At 36.9% G+C, this 24,981-nt stretch overlaps 1 protein-coding gene across 2 annotated transcripts in view; it reads left to right on the plus strand.

Moving 5' to 3' along the window:
- The window catches only part of LOC139143253 (cyclin-Y-like protein 1), a 38,378-nt gene that overhangs the window by 8,129 nt on the left and 5,268 nt on the right, over positions 1–24,981 (plus strand). The window contains exons 2-7 of one of the 2 annotated variants that reach the window (XM_070713437.1): positions 6,088–6,156; positions 7,304–7,442; positions 19,036–19,126; positions 21,840–21,959; positions 22,563–22,729; positions 24,750–24,912. In XM_070713437.1, coding sequence (XP_070569538.1) covers positions 6,088–6,156; positions 7,304–7,442; positions 19,036–19,126; positions 21,840–21,959; positions 22,563–22,729; positions 24,750–24,912 — 749 coding nt within the window. Of the gene's footprint in view, positions 1–6,087; positions 6,157–6,344; positions 6,385–7,303; positions 7,443–19,035; positions 19,127–21,839; positions 21,960–22,562; positions 22,730–24,749; positions 24,913–24,981 lie in introns of those variants that run through there. The other variant, XM_070713438.1, reaches the window with a different exon arrangement.

Genomic DNA, 24,981 nt, shown 5'->3' on the forward strand with positions numbered 1-24,981 from the left:
GACTTAATATTTTACAAAGAATGTGAAAATCTCACAAACAATGTGAGCGATTAGGCGTGTCTTATTGTCAAATTGGAATGTTTAATCCTCTTAACTTATCAGTCAATACTCTGGAAATAAATTTAGAGTTGACAGTTGACATACCCTATGCAGATGACAGTTTGGGTTTTCTCTGGAAAACAAGGGAAACAAGACATTATAACTAAAATATTCTAATGGCAAACAATACCGGGTCTAAGATGATATATATGGTTCAATACCTCAGTGACTGTATTTGACAGACTGTTGAAATGATGAGGCATTTTTTGAGTAATTTCATTATATACATGTTAATTTTTTCCTGGAAGAGCAAGTCACAATGTCCTGCAGATTAAGACTAATACAACTTGTAAAAGAAAAGGCTACCTGATACTAGTGATAGGAAATGGGACAGAGACAACATTGAGTCAAATTAAAAACTAGGATACGCAACGATATGGAACTAAAATTGTGAGTTTACTGTTTTCTGAGACTGTACAGTGTTGAGCAGAGCCCCTTTGAGAGTTACATAAATTATATTCTGTGGTTTAGTATTTATCAGTGAATCAATAAAACATGTCAGAATCTATGGAGGGAAAATTTAGATTTAAAACACCGCCAGTCATCAATCTTCAGTCACTTTCAGATCAGGAATGTGTCAAATTCAGGAGTTGCTATGATATATGTCACAATATCCATCGATGTTTCAGTGATACAGATATACATTTACCAACCACTAACTATAATTTTTCATAATCTAGGATGTACAATCCTGAAACTCTGTCAAAGATTTTCTGCAATTGTTTTTCCAACTCCAACAATAAAACTGTCATCATGTTATCCAATTGTATGTTAATTAAAATTTGACCTTTACAAATCAGGAAGGAAATATTCAAGCAAATATTTTTAGCACAGGAAGTTACACGAAAGAAATTTCAGCATTTCAAATTGTTTTAAGAATTGTTTAGTCTTCCGTTTGCTTGTCTTGAACAACCTCAGTGTAAACCCTCACAGGTGTATAAAGTAAAGAAAGTCAAAAATGACAAATAGAATGTGCCAATCATACATATTGGTGACATATGGGGTCACACAGTGTGACATTTAAGGTCACCTCGTCTGACCTCTGTGGGGTCACTGAATCTGACCTCCAAAGGTTGCATTTTCTGAAAGCATACTTAGCGTTATTAATTTGATTGACTCAATAATCTGATATGTGGCATACATGCATTCTATTGCTACATTGATGAATTCATATGTAGGTTATTATGAGGTGGTGTAAAAGGAGACAGCTAATCTCTGTTTGACAACATTCAGTAAAGTGCAAATCTTTCTCAGATTGCACTGATTGTATCATTCATAACTGTCAAACCAGATGTTCTAAACTCAGCAGCCGGATAACTTTATCAATACTGCAACAATTTTGAATTGAAAAGTGGTGTGTAAATGTGAAATATTTATTTCCTGCCTTCTGAGCAAATTATTCCTACTCTTCCAGAAATGCTGCACTTTGCCATAGTACTCAATAGTAAGAGTTTCCTATCAAGATGTACCTATTATACTTAAAATGATAATCAGCATGTGTTTATAACTAATGATTTTGCAAAACTACTATGAAAATTAAGTGAAAGTCAAATTTCTCAGTGCCAAATAATAAATAATAGCGCAAGAGCTAATATATTTTTGTGTAGTCTCTCAGTACCAAAGTTCAGTGGTCCAGCTACAAGTGTTTTGTCTTGTTCATGTTTCACTCATAGTGCATTGCTCTCTGTTTGTACATAATCAAAGACTCCAAAAAACAGGATTGAAATTAAAATTGTTGGTAAATTGAGTGTGATTGGATTGTGTATACCCTTTTCATGCTAGGAATCATCTGTCACCCTCAGGTCAAGCTGGTATATATGTAAGTATTAAGTATAAAAAAATTTTTGATGTCTAGTGAAACATATGATTTGAATACATATTCAGCATGGACATATTTTCTACTGTCACATCTTGTTTGGACGTACACAATAATGGTTTCACAGAGTAGATGATATGGTAGCGTGTGTTACAGTGACTTTATGGGTACCTTGATTCTTACACTGACGTTGAATGAATTCATGTGAAAAGCGTTGCAGGATGAACAGCTGAGAGCAGAGTTGCAAAGTCAAGTTGATGATCTCAGCTTGAAATGAAACTTCATGGTTTATTGACGTTTCAAAAGTAAACCTTAATCTGTTTCATTTCACACAAAATATAATAATCAACATGATACCATGTTCTCAGTGGGTGCTCATATTTGTGTTTATAACGGTGAGTCATGTCACTGAAAATTGACATCCTGTCACTCAAACATGATGTCATTAAAAGTGATATTGATCAAACATGCTGTATTTGTGATTCATCAAATGAATAGAATCCTAATGGCAATAGACACCAGCATACACTGTAGTCCATGGAGAATGAGATTACATAATCATTGCTAAAATGTTTTCTATAATTATTGAGACTGTATAATAGTCTTTAAGGCATGTTCTTCATCAGTATTTATGTGCAACATGTAAAAGCACTGTTATGAACTTTCATTTGAAAAGCCAAGTGCAATGGCATGGAAATATACCAGTGTAGGCAGTAGTAAGGGCCCTTGACATTCTCCTTTGCAACAGCCTCATTTCTCAAAATCCAGGTTTATCCATATCCATTGCAAACACATGGAAAAGTACCAGTGTAGGTATCAGCACAGTGAGGGACCATTCTCCTTTGCAACAGCCTCATTTAAATACGGCTGACTCACAGGACTGACACCTGATAAGATTACGTATTTGACTGAAGAAAAGCCAATGTGTGACATGCTGAAGAAAGTAATAATATATCAGGTTTAAATCTGTAGACTTGTAGCTGTAGAATTGTGCAGATGTGTTTGATGACATCATGGAACAGCAATTGTTTTTAAAAAAGTTGTTAAGTGAAAGTTACATGTATGTAATGTAGTATCATGATTTTCATCCAACTCTTCAATCGGTAATCTGTGACTTGAATATTGATTATCCTGTCACCAGCAATTCTTTCATCATTATAAAACACACAAGATGTGATCGAACAGTGTTACACCCATGTGGGTCACAAATTGTTGTGTTCAGCCCCTAATCATGTATTATGTTGTGCAGCTGCAGTGTAATAAAGCCTACAAAGAAAATTACCATTCGTAATTTTGTAATACTGCCTTCATATGTTTGTTTGAATCGACACTTTTATGTTTGTTTTCCTAAAACACTGGTAATTCATAGGACCAGCATCAGTTTCATGTGTGTTTATGCAAATATGAAATTTGGCGTCATTGGGTGTCACTCAGTGTAAAGTTCAAACAATCTATTAAAATGCTAAGTTACTAAAATAGAGTATGATTTAAGGACAGGTGGTATTTTGGTTTTGGTTTTATTTTCGGAATATACTGTACATACAGCTCAGCAGAGAGTGTTGATGATAGGTATAGAGACAACATCTGCTGATGTTTGATTTTTACATAGCTACTCATTACATACTCACATACCTGAACACAGATGGTGTGAAAAATTTTAAACATCCAAGTGGTATTGGGATTCCCTATGTGTATTAATTAGGCATGCTAGTGTGTTAATGAGTTCCAAAAATTAGGTTATCTATTTTCCTCTGATCTTACAAAAACATTGATCCTTAGAGAAATGCATTTCGATGACATATCTCCCTTTTTACACAAACACATATACTGGTATTGAATAGCCAGCAAGGACAATCTAAACACAGTAACACTTACGTATTACTGATGCACTGTTGCATTCACATCATACAAGAACAAGTATAAAAGTATTAATTTGATATTTTGTACTTGTTACATCCAGATACATGTACATGGTTGTGCAGGTGCCTGACAGCATTCAGGCAGTTAGTAGTTATGTCCCCTATACCACTGAGTTGCATTCATCTGTTGTACATCTGTCAAATCTGATGCAATTTATTGCATATACAGTGTGATGTGTTGCTGTGGTTTAGTAAGGTGCACATGATGACATTTGGCAAAGTGTACATTATGACATTTCAATGTAGAATAACAGTGTTGTGTAGTTATCATGGTTGTGATACAGAGACAATGTTAACGTTACTCTAGAAATCTTTTTGTGACAATTCTGACAATTTGTAACAGTCAATGAAACATACAGCAGTACAGACTCTGACAATTGTGATATCAGCAGTATTGGTCACTAGCAACTGTCACAGTCAGCAGTACTGACACAATTGTCACAGTCAGCAGTATTGATGTAGCAATTGTCACAGTCAGCAGTACTGAAATAGCAATTATCACAGTCAGCAGTACTGACACAATTGTCACAGTCAGCAGCATTGATGTAGCAATTGTCACAGTCAGCAGTACTGAAATAGCAATTATCACAGTCATCAGTACTGACACAATTGTCACAGTCAGCAGTATTGATGTAGCAATTGTCACAGTCAGCAGTACTGAAATAGCTATTATCACAGTCATCAGTACTGACACAACTGTCACAGTCAGCAGTACTGACACAATTGTCACAGTCAGCAGTATTGATGTAGCAATTGTCACAGTCAGCAGTACTGACACAATTGTCACAGTCAGCAGCACTGACAGAATTGTAACAGTCAGCAGCACTGACAGAATTGTCACAGTCAGCAGTACTGACACAATCCTAAAAGAAATACATTTTGATGACATATCTCCATATGTACCCATACACATACGGTATACTGGTATTGAATAGCCAACAAGGACAACCTAAACACAGCAACACCTACACGTATTACCGATGCGTTGTTGAATTCTCATCATATCAGAACAAGTATAAAATAGTTAATTTGATATTTTGTATTTGTCACATCCAGATACATGTACATGTACAATTGTTACAGTCAGCAGTACTGATACAACTGCCACAGTCAGCAGTACTGATACAGTTGTCACAGTCAGCAGTACTGACACAAGTGTCACAGTCAGCAGTACTGACACAGTTGTCATAGTCAGCATTACTGACAGAACTATGACAGTAAGCAGTATTGACACAGTTGTCACAGTCAGCAGTACTGACACAACTGTCACAGTCAGCAATACTGATACAGTTGTCACAGTCAGCAGTACTGACACAACTGTCACAGTCAGCAGTACTGACACAACTGTCACAGTCAGCAGTACTGACACAGTTGTCATAGTCAGCATTACTGACAGAACTATCACAGTCAGCAGTACTGACACAATTGTCACAGTCAGCAATACTGACACAATTGTCACAGTAAGCAGTACTGACACAACTGTCACAGTCAGCAGTATTGACACAACTGTCACAGTCAGCAGTACTGATACAGTTGTCACAGTCAGCAGTACTGACACAACAGTAGCTGTCACATACTCTCATTATGGCCAACTCTTCTCTTCAGCTCCATGTGTACATGTAATACCATTCTCATCACACAGTGTTCTCTCAGCATACTCTCTGTGACCTTTGACATTACGCTGACAATGTACCCACACATTTCCTTCTAATTCAATCAACAGGAATTCTGTGCAATTGATGAACTATTTAATGTATTTAATATGAAGTATTAATATATAGGAATTTCCTCTTTTCTTATATGTTGGTGATAGGCATTGAGAGAAACAGTTTCAGAGAATTGCCTCACACTCTGAGCAGAAGTGTAGATAAGAAACAAAAGCCGGAAAAATCAACCTGCTACTTTGCCTTTCCATGCCGGCTACTTTTTCCCACAAAGGAACACTTCTTCCAACTCTTCTCTACTTCCAAATTGATACAACTGTTGACTTGGAAATTTTGCAATATACTTTAAGTGTAGGTATATAGCACACCCTTGATGAGTGTAAGATCAAACTCTAAAATCATTTGAAAGAGAATTTCATTTTCATTGCTCCGTGGTATTGTTTGAAACTCCTCCATTATCAAGAGATAAAACGTGAAATAATGGTAGTTTGCATGATGTACAGGTCGACATTTGTAAAGAAAGAGGAAAGCACATCATTTGCATATAACACTTTTCTCAATATTTTTGTTTTTGTTTATTTGATAACAGATGATGAGGAAGACCCATCACTTCATCCAACCACCAGTACAATGTTCTTAACAAGGTCATTAACAGTTGGTAAGTAACCTTTTTTCCGTGTTTGTAATACATCCAACCACCAGTACAGTGTTCTTAACAAGGTCATTAACAGTTGGTAAGTAACCTTTTTTCCGTGTTTTTAATACATCCAACCACCAGTATGATGTTCTTAACAAGGTCATTAACAGTTGGTAAGTAACCTTTTTTCCGTGTTTGTAATACATCCAACCACCAGTACAATGTTCTTAACAAGGTCATTAACAGTTGGTAAGTAACCTTTTTTCCGTGTTTGTAATACATCCGACCAAACAACCAACTGCTTGTCAGCTGTCAATTTTGACAAGCATCAAAGTGGTTGTTGTTGTTGCCAGAAACCTAATCTATTGTGATATAGAATATTTAATTTTGTCTATTTATAACCATAATCAATTTGTGTTGTTAGGTTTCACTCATTTGCAGGTATGAGGAAATTTTCATTGGCAAATTGCGCTAATGTGTTCAAAAGATAACCTATATGGTACTTAGAATTGATTAGTGACGAACTGCTCCATTGCCACAAATTTTTGATAAAATTTCACTGAAATGTAAAATACCCTCATGGAATGAGAAATAGCTTACAAAAGAAATTCATTAAAATAGCTAGTTACAATCAAATGTTATCATGGTTGAGCAACAAATTGCCATAGCAACAAGAGCGTTGCAATTTGGCAACAAAGAGAAAACTATGATATGTCTGTGATAATTTTCAATCATAATTACAAGTTTCTTTATCAATATCCTGTTATCAGCTGTTGGCCATATGGTTTATTTGTCAGACACAAACTTATCAGAATGTATTCTGAAAAAAGGAATGTGAACTTAATGAAATTTTGGCACTTTTTTATAATCTACAGTATATCATGTGAGAAGTCTTTTACAAAATTTGTAGTCTTGGATGCAAATATATCTACTGTTTAAAAAATAATTTGGCAAATGATTGATATACATGTATACATGCAATATAAAAATAATGCTGTGTATATCAGTCTGACACAACCCCCTGACAAGTATAGCTAGCCTTGCTGACCATGCGAAATAAATTTGTAGTGGAAATGATACATACCATTATATACATATATGTAATTATTGACAGTATTTTGGTATTGTCTGCCACAGTGATAGTAATTTTTCCTTGTCTCTGTTTCAGATGGGAAAAGGTCAACTCGGCACCAACACATGAACCATGTTAGTTCTACTGGGTCCTTACAAAAATACAGCTCATGTTCAACAATTTTTATTGATGATAGTACAGTTAGTCAACCAAACCTCAAGTCCACCATCAAATGGTAAGTTCATTACTGTTATATTCTGTTTCATGTGACACTTTCTGAATGATATCAAGATGTCTTCTAAAACTCAAACCAAAATCCTGGTACAAGGGTCACATATGTAATTCCAATCAGTAGTTTTTAGCTCCCATAGCCATATGTATATATATGGCAATGGAAGCTATTCTTATAGGCTAGGGAAATGTCTGTATGTATGTATGTCTGTATGTCTGTATGTCTGTACGTCTGTACGTCTGTATGTCTGTATGTCTGTATGTCTGTATGTCTGTCCGTCAACATCAAAAACTCCAAAACCGCTGTACATTTCATCTTGATATTTGGTGTGTACATGGATGATGGGCTGTAGATGAGATTTTGTTCAAATGAAGTTGTCATTGCCAAAAATATGCAAATTAAGTGAAAAAATGTAAAAACAGTCAAAAATGTAAAAACAGTCAAAATTGAAAAAACTCAATAACCACTGAGCAGATTACTTGAAAAATTAGCATGTAAGTACTTTGGGTGACATGAAATGATTGTGCACATCTTGGGTCAGTATCTTGGACTTGCTATTTTTCATGAATTTTTTTGTAATTTTCTCCCATTTTTGGTCAAAAAATCTCCTGCTCTGAAACCACAAGTCCGATTGATTTGAAACTTGGTATGGAAGTGCATAGAAGTGACCTTTCCAAATTTGGGCAAATCGTGGTGAAATTTGCTTATTTTTTGCTCACTGTGTGAACACGTGAGCATATGTCGCAGCGATGTCTGTCTGTCTGTCTGTCTGTGTGTCTGTCTGTCTGTCTGTCTGTCTGTCTGTCTGTCTGTCTGTTGGTCCATTTTCTCAAAAACGGCAGAACGTATTTCAGTCAAATTTGGTAGACATCTTCAGAATTCAAATGGCTAGAACTGAAAAGGTTTTGGTGGGCGTGGCTTGGATATTAATGAGTTATGAAAGTTTTAATTTTTCTGTTACGCCGCGTATGACAAGTGAAAACAATCGACTGTTTGAGGGCGCTGTGAAATGTGCTTGTCCAGGTTGGCTACAGCTGGATAGCACTGGTTTCAACCACGGTCCCTCCGTGTTTCAACCTCGTATTGAACATTAAAAATATGATATTTTATTACTCATTCAACTCACTATTCAAATAAAATATCGTTTAGCAAATTAGCTTTATCCTTGGTAATTGATTGTTTCCCTCGCTGCTCGATCGCCAGAAATGAGTACATACGTTCTCTACCTAGCCTCATGGCATGGAAGTGCTGATGAATAATAACTTTGGGTCAAAGGTATTGAAGTGTCCAATCAGGTTCGTGCACAGAGTCCAAGGCCATGACCTACTTCATGTACTTCTGCACTGTTTTGAATTTGCTTCGCCAAGAAACGTGTTCGTCATTGTCCATAGAAGTATGTTTGCTCTCCTTTTAGGTTGTTTGTGAAACAAATTCCGGGATAGGCCTTGGAATGCATACGATCGGCATCGCGGCAGTGCATGTAGCTTGCCCTAAGAGTATGACGAGAGTGTCCGGCTTTGGCTACGCCGCCTCCCACCTCCAGTAGGCGGCGTAGCCAAAGCCGGACACTGTCGCCATACTCGTAGGGCTATGCATGTAGCGTACCATGCTTGTGTAACTGCCGAGCTCAACGTGCATTCACGGTTGATACTCGTGTACAATCATGATGTGTTCAATTCTGATGAAGATTCATAAGTCTTACTTTTGCAGTCTTTTTTCCGTACGATAATCCCGACAATACGTGTTACTGTTAGACGAGGTGGCCATTTTATGATAAGTTTCAATACTGCACAGCTACATAGCGTCACTATCGTGTGATCGAGGTACAGCGTTGTTGAACGGGATACAGAAACTCTGCAGAGGGAGAAACGATCGTTGACATGAACAGTCAATGTACTTCAGCACGTAGTCCGCAGATAGCGGATCGAGAAAATAAACGTGTCCCAGTAAATAACGGAATATTTATGTACATTAACTCGATATTAATCAAATTTCCAGCTCATCGCAAAAAAATGTATTGCAAAGATTAATTTGTCACTGACAAATACTGCACTGTATGGAAAAACAGTCTGTAGAGGTATTACCCGAGACAAACACTTGTGTTGTCAATTTTGATTTCATTTCATAAACTTCATACTTCATCGAGTATCGTGTATTTCAGCCTTTGTGAAGCCATTTTATTGATATTTTCATTTTTGTCTTGGCTTTGTCGTGGAACATGTTGAATCGTCTCCATGGACAGTAGGCAAAAGTGTGACGGGGTCGAAGTGACTTGGGTACCTGGGGCCGACCAAAACCAGTGTGAATTACTGGGGTCAAAGCGGACAGCGGCCGGGATGACGTGTTCCCCAAGCGAGCTACCTTCAGAAGTCTGTTTTATCGCAAAAACGTCAACTTTTAAAACCCGTCATTTATTTACTGATGTTATTCTCAGCATCACAAACATATACGCCTCTGCTATGTATCACAGCAAATAGTTATATTTGAGCGCCCGTAAATGGGATCCTCGTTTTTTTGCGAACCCGGAAGTGTGTCTTGCTCAATGCATTTCCTACCCATAGCGAGGGAAACTGCCCGCGTTCCCATGCTCCCATGCACCCTTTTTCAATGCCAGTGCAACGCCATCTGTGCAAAATTTGTGGTGGTATGCTCCCGTGTGATGGAAAACCTCTCTTATTCTAACAATGACGTAGTTGACTTTGGACTTCGATTTCGTAAATGTGATGTCCATGCAGTGAGTTTGGGTTGGCGCGCTTATAATGCAATCTTCGCCCGCCTGCGGTCCGATATCCCGCATTTATTAGCGATATTTATCTGTTTTGACTTGACCAAAGTTGGCAAAACTTGCTATGTACATTAAAGATACTATGATACAAGATTATTGAAAGTCATTTGACATTTTTTTCAGCCAATTCCCAATATGCATATTTAAATGAACCTTCCAAATTAGGGATATATACTGGCATTTACTTGATAAAATTTGGCGAAACATGCTGTGTACATTGATCATTATACCAGGTTATAACAGTATTGAAAGTCATTTTGCATTTTCATGTCAGCTAATTCATAATTTGCATAAATAGCTAACAAGCTTTCACGGTTTGGCATATAGAGCTTGAAGGACTTGACCAAAGGTAATTACACATGCTATATTGTGATACAATGACAGTACTCAAAGAAATTAATTATTTTTATTTCAGCTAATTACATATTGAATACTTAATGACCTTTAGAATTGATCTGTGGTGAAATTCATTGTGTTGATCATAACACTTTAAATGTAGCAAAGCATGTAGCAAAGGTTCAAACTTGCACATAAATGCAATATATAATGAAACACGTGAGCATTTTCAGTTCATATCTGGTATGATAAGTTTCAATACTGCACAGCTACATAGCGTCACTATCGTGTGATCGAGGTACAGCGTTGTTGAACGGGATACAGAAACTCTGCAGAGGGAGAAACGATCGTTGACATGAACAGTCAATGTACTTCAGCACGTAGTCCGCAGATAGCGGATCGAGAAAATAAACGTGTCCCAGTAAATAACGGAATATTTATGTACATTAACTCGATATTAATCAAATTTCCAGCTCATCGCAAAAAAATGTATTGCAAAGATTAATTTGTCACTGACAAATACTGCACTGTATGGAAAAAACAGTCTGTAGAATAGTTCTACTTCAGTGGTATTACCCGAGACAAACACTTGTGTTGTCAATTTTGATTTCATTTCATAAACTTCATACTTCATCGAGTATCGTGTATTTCAGCCTTTGTGAAGCCATTTTATTGATATTTTCAATTTTTGTCTTGGCTTTGTTGTGGAACATGTTGAATCGTCTCCGTGGACATGTAGGCAAAAGTGTGACGGGGTCGAAGTGACTTGGGTACCTGGGGCCGACCAAAACCAGTGTGAATTACTGGGGTCAAAGCGGACAGCGGCCGGGATGACGTGTTCCCCAAGCGAGCTACCTTCAGAAGTCTGTTTCATCGCAAAAAACGTCAACTTTTAAAACCCGTCATTTATTTACTGATGTTATTCTCAGCATCACAAACATATACGCCTCTGCTATGTATCACAGCAAATAGTTATATTTGAGCGCCCCGTAAATGGGATCCTCGTTTTTTTTGCGAACCCGGAAGTGTGTCTTGCTCAATGCATTTCCTACCCATAGCGAGGGAAACTGCCCGCGTTCCCATGCTCCCATGCACCCTTTTTCAATGCCAGTGCAACGCCATCTGTGCAAAATTTGTGGTGGTATGCTCCCGTGTGATGGAAAACCTCTCTTATTCTAACAATGACGTAGTTGACTTTGGACTTCGATTTCGTAAATGTGATGTCCATGCAGTGAGTTTGGGTTGGCGCGCTTATAATGCAATCTTCGCCCGCCTGCGGTCCGATATCCCGCATTTATTAGCGATATTTATCTGTTTTGACTTGACCAAAGTTGGCAAAACTTGCTATGTACATTAAAGATACTATGATACAAGATTATTGAAAGTCATTTGACATTTTTTCAGCCAATTCCCAATATGCATATTTAATGAACCTTCCAAATTAGGGATATATACTGGCATTTACTTGATAAAATTTGGCGAAACATGCTGTGTACATTGATCATTATACCAGGTTATAACAGTATTGAAAGTCATTTTGCATTTTCATGTCAGCTAATTCATAATTTGCATAAATAGCTAACAAGCTTTCACGGTTTGGCATATAGAGCTTGAAGGACTTGACCAAAGGTAATTACACATGCTATATTGTGATACAATGACAGTACTCAAAGAAATTAATTATTTTTATTTCAGCTAATTACATATTTGAATACTTAATGACCTTTAGAATTGATCTGTGGTGAAATTCATTGTGTTGATCATAACACTTTAAATGTAGCAAAGCATGTAGCAAAGGTTCAAACTTGCACATAAATGCAATATATAATGAAACACGTGAGCATTTTCAGTTCATATCTGGTTAGTTTACACGTCCATAGACTCCCATGTATAAGGCAGATCTCCATAGACTCCCATGTATAAGGCCACGAAAAAAAAAAATTTAGTTTCTCATCGTATTCATATTGCAAAAAGGATGCAGTGACACAATTTTAAGTCCCAACGGATGAAGTCCAGTGAGCTTATAGATTGGGTCATGTCCGTCTGTTCGTCCATCCGTGAGTCCATCCGTTCACGCAGATATCTCGGATATTTTGACAAAATGTCATGTGACCTTGATGACCTTTGATCTCAAATATACATATTTGTCCATAACTCAGTAACCACAAGTGCTACCACCCTTCATATATGGTATGATGGGACAGCTTATGACGCCACATATTGTACCTCATTAATTATGCACATATCTAATTTTGAGCGAGCCAATAGAGCAGAGGTCTGATTTTTGGTATATAGGGATAACTTAGCAAAACAATTTTTTTGACAAAATGTCACGTGACCTCGGTGACCTTTGACCTCAAATATACATATTTGTCCATAACTCAGTAACCACAAGTGCTACAGCCTTCATGTATGGTATGATGGACACCTTATGACGCCACATATTGTACCTCATTAATTATGCGCATATCTCATTTTGAGCGAGCCAATAGAGCTAGAGGTCTGATTTTTGGTATATGGGGATAACTTAGTAAAACAATTTTTTTGACAAAATGTCACGTGACCTTGGTGACCTTTGACCTCAATATACATTTGTCCATAACTCGGTAACCACAAGTGCTACAGCCTTCATGTATGGTATGATGGGACACCTTATGACGCCACATATTGTTCCTCATTAATTATGCACATATCTAATTTTGAGCGAGCCAATAGAGCTAGAGGTCTGATTTTTGGTATATAGGGATAACTCAGCAATACAATTTTTTTGACAAAATGTCACGTGACCTCGGTGACCTTTGACCTCAAATATACATATTTGTCCATAACTCAGTAACCACAAGTGCTACACCCTTCATGTTTGGTATGATTGGACACCTTATGACGCCACATATTGTACCTCAATAATTATGCGCATATCTCATTCTGAGCGAGCCAATAGAGCTGGATGTCTGATTTTTCGTATATAGGGATAACTATAGGAGAGAAATTTTTTGACCAAATGTCATGTGACCTCGATGACCTTTACCTAAAATATATGTTAATGTCAATAAATAAGTAACCACAAGTGCTATGTCCTTTGTATTTAGTAGGATGGGAGACCTTATGACAACACACGCTTTACCTCATTAATTATGTACACATGTCATCTAATTCTGGGCAAGCGAATAGAGCTAGAGATCTGATTTTTTGGCATATAGGGATTAATTAGCAATATAATTTTTTTTTTCAAAATGTCATGTGACCTCGATGACCTTTGACCTTGATTATACATATATATGCATATCTCAGTAACCACAAGTTCTATACCCTCCAATTTTGATAGTATACCTTAAGATGTCACATCTTGTACCTCATTTATAATGCGCATATGTATTTCTTGGCTGGCCAATACTGCTAGAGGTCTGATCTTTTTTCCCGATTTAGAACCATAACGTAGACATGCCTCATGTGTTTCAAATTGGGAAGAACGACATAGACCTATGTGCCCATAGATCTCAACATATACACTCCAGTGATACTTCTTAATGACCACATTTTCCTGCCCCATCAAGACTAATACTCCTATTACAAGTGGGGACTATGTCATTGTAAATGACTTGTTGAGTTAATGGTTGTATCACAGTATTCGATATATCTAATTCTGTATTTTTTCCATTTTATATTCTGAATAATTACATTAAACATATTTCACTGTCTCCAGTACATTTCATTTAAGTATTTTCACTTCATGCACTTTATCCCTTTCACACATGTTCAAATATCTGACCAGAGAACAAACACTAAATAGTCCAGGATGGGAGCTACAGTGTCATTGACGCTATTTTTAAACTCTCAAACATTAAACTACTATCATTGTTGTATTGCAAATGCTTTAGTATAATTCTTTTCTCTAAAGTAGTTTTAGCCTAACAAACGCAACACTAGTTCAGTATGGCATGTTATCTTTGACAAATGAATTCTGGCCTGAACTACAATTCACTTGTCAACAATATAGCCCCCAAAAAATTGATTTGTTTCTGGTCACAGCCCGCACCACTTCAAAGTGTGTGCGCCAACTCTTTTTTTCCTGTTTTTTATTTGCCCCGTGGAAAAAAGGGGAAAATGTTTCAAATTCCACCAAAAATAAAAAAATTGAGAAAAAAATCGTGTTACCACATCATTTTTGCCACATGTCAATGACCAGAAACAAACCTATTTATTTTTGGCCTAACATTGGTTATTACACTCACACAAGCTGCTTTGACAAGTTGAATATGAGGCCTTTGGACATGGTATTTCTGGAGTAGAACAAGAAACTACACTTTACAAAGAGAAATACAAAGTGGAATACATTTTGAAAGTTACAGTTTCCAGAGCTTGAAGCTATATTTGTCTTTGTATACTTAGATCATAATCATGTACATCCTATGTTTAGAATCCATTCATGTCCTGTTTAGACGAGATAAGGAATTAAATTTACACAAATTGGACTCATGTGGATTCTGTATAGCTGGGATTTCACTTGACCATGTAGGCTGTCAGTCTATACAATGGTGTTTGGAGTCTGTGATTATTGAACTGATCACCCATCAGCAACACAACTTTACTTTCAGTCAGCTATTGTATATCTCTGATTGTCTTCAATAGTCTAGCCATAACCTATAACCATTCATCTGTGAACGAATTGTGATGTGTACTATTTTGCAAAATAAATTTTAAATGTTTTAGACAACAAAGGATTAGTCCAATTTTTTGTACTTTGTCTAATAGAGTATGCTGTATGAACGGTTTTCTTTCTGAAAGAATTTACTGTTTTATGTTACCACCATAGTGCAAGATTTTGTATGGTCATGGTTTGACATTCAATAAACAACAGTTGTCCGAGTAGATCCAGCAAAGAAATTTTAACCTTCAGTTTTGTGTTTAGTAACTTTTAAGACAACACAGAGATCACTGATTCACAACACGGACATCACTGATTTACGACACAGACATCACTGATTCTCAATACTAATATTACTGATTCACAACACCGACATCACTGATTCACTACACAGACATCACTGATTCACAATACAGACATCACTGATTCACAACACAGACATCACTGATTCACAACACAGACGTCACTGATTCAAAACACAGACGTCACTGATTCAAAACACAGATATCACTGATTCACAACACAGACATCACTGATTCACAACACAGACATCACTGATTCACAACACAGACATCACTGATTCACAACACTGACGTCACTGATTCACGACACAGACGTCACTGATTCACGACACAGACGTCACTGATTCAAAACACAGACATCACTGATTCACAACACAGACATCACTGATTCACAACACAGACATCACTGATTCACAACACAGACATCACTGATTCACAACACAGACATCACTGATTCACAACACAGACATCACTGATTCACAACACAGACGTCACTGATTCAAAACACAGACATCACTGATTCACAACACAGACATCACTGATTCACAACACAGACATCACTGATTCACAACACTGACGTCACTGATTCAAAACAGACATCACTGATTCAAAACACAGACATCACTGATTCACAACACAGACATCACTGATTCACAACACAGACATCACTGATTCACAACACAGACATCACTGATTCACAATACAGATGTCACTGATTCACAACACAGATATCACTGATTCACAATACAGACATCACTGATTCACAACACAGACGTCACTGATTCAAAACACAGACATCACTGATTCACAACACAGACATCACTGATTCACAACACAGACATCACTGATTCACAACACAGACATCACTGATTCACAACACAGACATCACTGATTCACAACACAGACATCACTGATTCACAACACAGACGTCACTGATTCACAACACAGACATCACTGATTCACAACACAGACATCACTGATTCACAACACAGACATCACTGATTCACAACACTGACGTCACTGATTCAAAACACAGACATCACTGATTCACAACACAGACATCACTGATTCACAACACAGACATCACTGATTCACAACACAGACATCACTGATTCACAACACAGACATCACTGATTCACAACACAGACATCACTGATTCACAACACTGACGTCACTGATTCAAAACACAGACATCACTGATTCACAACACAGACATCACTGATTCACAACACAGACGTCACTGATTCACATCACAGACATCACTGATTCACAACACAGACGTCACTGATTCACAACACCGACATCACTGATTCACAACACAGACATCACTGATTCACAATGCAGACGTCACTGATTCACGACACAGACATCACTGATTCACAACACAGACGTCACTGATTCACAACACAGATGTCACTGATTCACCACACAGACGTCACTGATTCACAACATAGACATCACTGATTCACAACACCGACGTCACTGATTCACAATACAGACATCACTGATTCACAACACAGACATCACTTATTCACAACACTGACGTCACTGATTCCACACACAGACACCACTGATTCACAACACAGACATCACTGATTCACAACACAAACATCACTGATTCACAACACAGACATCACTGATTCACAACACGGACGTCACTGATTTACAACACCGACATCACTGATTCACAACATAGACATCGCTGATTCACAACACAGACATCACTGATTCACAACACAGACATCACTGATTCACAAGACAGACGTCACTGATTCACAACACAGACGTCACTGATTCACAACACAGACATCACTGATTCACAACACCTATATCACTGATTCACATCACAGACATCACTGATTCACAACACCGACATCACTGTTTCACAACACAGACGTCACTGATTCACAACACCGACATCACTGATTCACAACACAGACATCACTGATTCACAACACAGACATCACTGATTCACAATGCAGACATCACTGATTCACGACACAGACATCACTGATTCACAACACAGACATCACTGATTCACAACACTGACGTCACTGATTCACAACACAGACGTCACTGATTCACAACACCGACATCACTGATTCACAACACAGACATCACTGATTCACAACACAGACATCACTGATTCACAATGCAGACATCACTGATTCACGACACAGACATCACTGATTCACAACACAGACATCACTGATTCACAACACTGACGTCACTGATTCACAACACAGACGTCACTGATTCACAACAACGACATCACTGATTCACAACACAGACGTCACTGATTCACAACACAGACGTCACTGATTCACAACACAGACGTCACTGATTCACAACACAGACGTCACTGATTCACAACACTGACGTCACTGATTCACGACACAGACGTCACTGATTCACGACACAGACGTCACTGATTCACAACACAGACGTCACTGATTCACAACACAGACGTCACTGATTCACAACACAGACGTCACTGATTCACAACACAGACGTCACTGATTCACAACACAGACGTCACTGATTCACAACAAAGACGTCACTGATTCACAACACAGACGTCACTGATTCACATCACAGACATCACTGATTCACAACACCGACATCACTGTTTCACAACACAGACGTCACTGATTCACAACACAGACGTCACTGATTCACAACACAGACATCACTGATTCACAACACAGACGTCACTGATTCACAACACTGACATCACTGATTCACAACACAGACGTCACTGATTCACAACACAGACATTACTGATTCACAACACAGATGTCACTGATTCACAACACAGACGTCACTGATTCACAACACAGACGTCACTGATTCACAACACAGACATCACTGATTCACAACACAGACATCACTGATTCACAACACAGACATCACTGATTCACAACACAGACATCACTGATTCACAACACAGATATCACTGATTCACAACACAGACGTCACTGATTCACAACACTGACATCACTGATTCACAACACAGACATCACTGATTCACAACACAGACATCACTGATTCACAACACAGACATCACTGATTCACAACACAGACGTCACTGATTCACAACACAGATGTCACTGATTCACAACACAGACATCACTGATTCACAATACAGATATCACTGATTCACAACACAGACATCACTGATTCACAACACAGACATCACTGATTCACAATACAGATGTCACTGATTCACAACACAGATATCACTGATTCACAACACAGACATCACTGATTCACAACACAGACGTCACTGATTCACAACACAGACGTCACTGATTCACAACACAGATGTCACTGATTCACAACACAGACATCACTGATTCACAACACAGACATCACTGATTCACAACACAGATATCACTAATTCACAACACAGATATCACTGATTCACAACACAGACATCACTGATTCACAACACCACAACCCAAAGTGACTGGTTCATTACAGAGAAATCATTTCTTACTTTTTGTGTTTTCTCTCTCTTTCCATTAGTGTGGCATTAGCAATTTTTTATCATATCAAAAACCGAGAACCAGATCTTCGGCTACTAGAAATCTTTGATGAAAAATGTCATCCCCTAACAGTAAGTATTACAGCTTTCTATTTGTAGGAGGCTATGAACAAACATCCATTGGGCTGTCCTAAGAGTGCATTAATTAGACTTATCAGTTTGAATATGAACAATTCTGAAAAATGTTAAACAAAATTCTCACCAATTGCTGAGAATACTCAAGTAGATGGCTTATTTTGACACATTCATTGCCCCAAACAAATAAGTATTTGTTTATTAGTAGAGTTCCCTGACATTGCTATAAAATTTCTACATACCATAGCAAATTATTTTGACTTGTACAATCAAACTTGTGCATTGATATTAAATCTTTGTCAAGTAAATGAATGTTAACTGACAAGGCAACCTAAATAACTTTCAAAATCAAGTGAAATAAAAATTTTGGTCAGGAAAAATGGCTAATTTCATGTAGATTTTGAATTATAGGTAATGGTGTCAGTATGCTAAGCTCTCTTGAAAGCTGTGTTCACTTTTCTTGACCATTATAGAGTCAACAAGATTAAAGATTTCTCTTTCAATCGGCATCAAGCAGTCAGCAGGACTTCATTGATTTGTTTTTGTTCACACTTCAGAACCTGATCACCCTGAACAATACAACCAAGGTGGTCATAGCATCTCAGGGGTTGAATTCAAAGCACAGCACAGAATCCGACACAGGGCACTCTCAGAGAATGCATCACTTAGCTGCACTAAAAGGCTGATGTAAACACTATTATTGATTATGTAAACACAACATCAATTATGTAAATGTTTTGCTCTGTGCTATATCGATTAGAGGGCAGTACACTGTAGTGCAAAGAACAAGAGAAAGTATTTTGATGTCCAGAGTTCTCAGAATGATTAATACACTCTAATATATATGTTTATTGGAAAAATCTTTTTCTGTAATTCTAGAAGCACTGATAATATACACAACTACTTTTGTGATACACTTACACCAAAGTTGTCTCTAATTAATGCTTATCATTATGATATTGATTAACAAAATTTACTTTTTACAAAATTTACACAGGACAGTTTGGTAAGGCTGATTTTCTCTGGGTTCAAACTTCGTATAAGTCTTGTCAGTTTGCAGCACAGTGAGTTAGCAATGAAATGAAAAACCATATCCTTTAAACTCTGTGAAGACGGATGCCTTTATGAAAATACCAGTAATTTGCAGTTACTGAATTCTAGCAGGAATGACATGACATTCTAGATATTAACCTGTTCACACCCAATCCTTGTAAACAGGTCCACACTCACCATTGATAACAATGGATTTGGGCTAAACCATTGTGGTGAAAGGGTTAAATTAATATTTTGAATATCAAATCCATCTTACATCCCTTACCCCTATTTTCCTTTATAGAGGTCCAACTCTTAGATAGACATCAACATATGTGGGGCAAACCATTATGGGTCAAAGGAATTGTTACCTCAATCTCTGTGTTCACTGATATTGAATTCAACATCAGAAAAGTGACAGTCACAACAAAATAACTTTGCAGAGCAGAGTAGACATCCGTTGATTCATGAGTTTTTAAAGTCTATCTGGAGTGTAGTAAACATTTCATCTGGCATTTCATGCAGAAATTATCCATTAAAGGCTGTAAAATATTAAGTTGGTAAAAATGAGATTAGCTATCAGTGTAAAAGAAGTTTTAGCTCCCATTTGCAGTTTGTATATAATAATAAAAATGATTTATTGTTTAAAGACCACTACACACCTTGTCTCAGTGGTCTGTACATTACAGAAAATTACTGGAAGAACTAAAATAAACGCAGAAAATACAAAATAACTCACAGAGGAAAGAGTGTAATTAAAAACAATTGATAAAATCAAGCAAGCTAAAATCTAGACTAAAGGATCCTACCTAAAAAACAGCAAAGAAAGTATTTTAAAGAATTTCACTAAAAATGATAAAAAATAAATTATAAAACATGCAGGTAAAAATTATATCCAAGTCAACAGTAGCATTGACGAAAAATAATGGTTTTAAGAGACTTCTTAAAAAGAGCGAATTTCTTTATCATCCTAAGTTCGGGCGGCAAACTATTCCACAGTTTAGGGGCATACAAGCTAAAAGCTCTGTCACCATATGTTCTAGAAAGTTGTTTCCCGTGATCTTTGATAGAAAAGGGATTCAATCTTACACCGACACTCCTTCTGGTATTATGTACTGGGATATCAATTGTTACTAGTTCTGATAAGTAATTTGGAACGAATTCATCTTAATGGACAATTTTAAAAACCAAACAAAGAATTTTAAAACGGATTCATTCTTCTACTGGAAGCCAATGTAACTCCTTGAGTATAGATGTCATATCAATGTGACGGCCCATCTGACGGCCCATATGATATATGATTGGGAGCTATTGGGATCATTTTCTCTACCAGGAAATAATGTTTTAATGTTATAAAAACAAGATGTAAAAGAAAATATGATTTTTGTAACTAGACTGTTGACAACCACTTGTGTCCTTTGCTTAGCTTATATAACTGTGAGAAATCTGTGCATCTTGAACATTCATGTTGGTCTTCATGTTCACTAGTAGCAGTGACCTTATTGTGGTAACTTAATAGTAACTTCACTCCTGGATAAATACTGTTGTTGAATTATTCAATCCTGAAATGGTTCAGATTGACTGTGTCATTATTTCATGCCAAATATGATAGGAAGCTATATGAAACAGCTCAGTCACTTTTGTTGCTGACACATATTTATCATTTTCAATTTTGCAGAAAGAGCCAGTCCCTGATGATTATAAAGATCACAATCCAGAACACAAACATATCTATAAATTCATACGGACGTTATTCAATGCTGCTCAGCTCACTGCAGAATGTGCTATAGTAACTTTGGTAAGTCAACTCTACCAGTTCTTTATGTGCTATAGTAACTTTGGTAAGTCAACTCTACCAGTTCTCAATGTGCTATAGTAACTTTGGTAAGTCAACTCTACTAGTTCTTAATGTGCTATAGTAACTTTAGTAAGTCAACTCTACCAGTTCTTAATGTGCTATAGTAACTTTGGTAAGTCAACTCTACCAGTTCTTAATGTGCTATAGTAACTTTGGTAAGTCAACTCTACCAGTTCTTAATGTGCTATAGTAACTTTGGTAAGTCAACTCTACCAGTTCTTAATGTGCTATAGTAACTTTGGTAAGTCAACTCTACCAGTTCTCAATGTGCTATAGTAACTTTGGTAAGTCAACTCTACTAGTTCTTAATGTGCTATAGTAACTTTAGTAAGTCAACTCTACCAGTTCTTAATGTGCTATAGTAACTTTGGTAAGTCAACTCTACCAGTTCTTAATGTGCTATAGTAACTTTGGTAAGTCAACTCTACCAGTTCTTAATGTGCTATAGTAACTTTGGTAAGTCAACTCTACCAGTTCTTATAATAAAAGGTTGTGCTGACTTTAATGATGATAATTGTGTATATTTGATTTATTTTCTACCAGGTATATTTAGAAAGGCTATTAACCTATGCAGAAATAGATATTTGTCCCAGTAACTGGAAGCGAATCATCCTAGGAGCAATATTGTTAGCATCCAAAGTCTGGGATGATCAGGCTGTGTGGAATGTGGATTACTGTCAGATACTTAAAGATATTACAGTAGAGGATATGTAAGTATGGACTATATCACAATACAATGGGTGTTACCAGGGGGTGTCCAGTGTGTAGGGTTGCTTGAGGACAGTCACCCCCTGAACATTTAAAGCGGGGACCAGGGATAGGGATAGGGTTAGTGTACAGTAAGTGAGGTTACCCACAATTCCCTTGATTTGCGTACTCGAACATTGTTTGCTAAAGACTAATTCAATTTTATCAAATTCCAAACAATATGAAACTTAGAATTTAATTTCAAGATTATTTGTTAAGAATGTGTTCCAAAATTATTGATTATGTTTAAAATTCAAGATTAAATTGAATAAGAAGCTGATGTTTCTAGATGCTAAAAATTGTACACTTGTCAAGGTAAAGTTTTCAGCAACTGAGATGGACTCATCATACCACCTGTCAGACATGCAAATTTCCTTTGTTACAAACATTCAAAAAATCAATACCCTTTCTTTGGCCAACACAGATGCAACTTATTCCCTTAGTTTCCTTGAAAATATTGTGTGTGGCTGTCAAAAACATCTGTTGACAAAGTTACAAAATTGCTATCTCCTCCGCGGAAAAGGGATTGATCTTCTCATTATTCAAAGTGGAAAGTAAGAAAATTATGATTATCAAAAAATGTCAGATTTTGAAATATGCACTGAGCTATTCTGTGTACAGAAGATCTCCGTGCGTACAGATCATGGAGAATTGTGGGTAAGGTCAGCACCATTTTACAAGTGGTATAGCCACAAACTTATAACGTCAAATTGCCGTACACAAAACACAGACGCCCTGTAATTATGGCACTGTGTATTGTGTACGATGATTTGACGTCATCAGTTTGTGGCTATACCACTTGTAACATGGTGCTGTAAGGTCACTTACTGCGTACCGTAGTGTAAGTGCCCTTTGGGTATATGTCCAGGGGTGTCAGTCTTGAACACTGTAGTTTGACATTTTAAGGAAGGAGAAGCTAGGAGCTAGACAAGGTCAGGCAAGCGATTCAGGCTGTGTATTTGAAGCAGTCACATCTCTGAGTCAGTCAGTCATTACAGTTTGTGTGATTATGTTTGTTTGGGGATAGAACGACAGCAGTTTTGAACACAGGATTATGAAATTAGAGATTTAGCCAATAAATAATGTACAACAAAATGTCAAACATGCAGAATCACCGATTGATGTCAAATTTCATCTCCAGTACAAAAATATGCCAGTACTGTTAATCAAGTCAACACATAACCAACTCAACTGTTTAGTGTAGCAATTGATGGGTAAAGTTTGAACCTTTGAGCACCAAAGTCAATTTTTGTTGCCTTTATAGAATATACCTCAGTCAGATTTTTTCAGATTTTGGCCAAAATTTTGATAAAGAACTGTAGCCAAGGAAATGTGATTTCCATTTGATCAAAATTTGTGAAAAAAATTACAGAAAAATTCATAAAATTTGGTAAAATGTTGCACTAAAATTTTGGTTGGAAAAATTGCTACACTCAAAGATAGATATTTAACAGCAGTGGTCAATCTGGCTTGTATTCTCCCAGTTGACTTCTTGTATGACCTCTTATCTTCATACGTCATTTTCATGTCTTCTTTTCAATATTCGGTTTTATCAATTTTTTGACTGACAACAGCAAAACTTTTTAATGTGAGAAGAGCTTAAGTTGAAATCTTTTACAGTTAGTGAATGGAGTCTTTGGTTTACCGTTTGTTGAATTTGAAATCAGCTGATAGGCTGATACAATTGCAGTATGCAAATCATGCAGCAATCACTTATATGACCAAGGACTTTTTCTAGGAATTTACATATCATACTTGACAAATTAAAATGTGAAGGTGTTGACAGTTGCCTTCAGAAGAAGCAATTTCGAAAATGTGTGAAATTACACATCTGGAGATGTTTATTAATCAAATGATGTGTAGGTCCAAATGACATTTTGAATTGAAATCCAAAGTAAAATATGAACAAATAGACAATCTTTGTATGACTCTTTAAGTGCAATAGAAGAGTAATTCTCTGAATGTTTGTTTGTTTTTTTTCAGGAATGAATTAGAAAGACAGTTTTTGGAGTTGCTTCAGTTTAATATCAATGTGCCATCTAGTGTATACGCAAAGTATTACTTTGATCTCAGGTCTCTAGCTGACGCTAATGATTTGAATTTTCCCAGTGAACCCCTCTGTAAGGACAGGGCACAGAAATTAGAGGTGAGTACAAAAATAATAGCAAAAATAATATTAACGTAGGTTATTCACAAAATACTTGAGTTTATATCC

The sequence above is a fragment of the Ptychodera flava genome, chromosome 11, assembly GCF_041260155.1.
Source record: "Ptychodera flava strain L36383 chromosome 11, AS_Pfla_20210202, whole genome shotgun sequence".
Lineage (NCBI taxonomy): Eukaryota > Metazoa > Hemichordata > Enteropneusta > Ptychoderidae > Ptychodera > Ptychodera flava.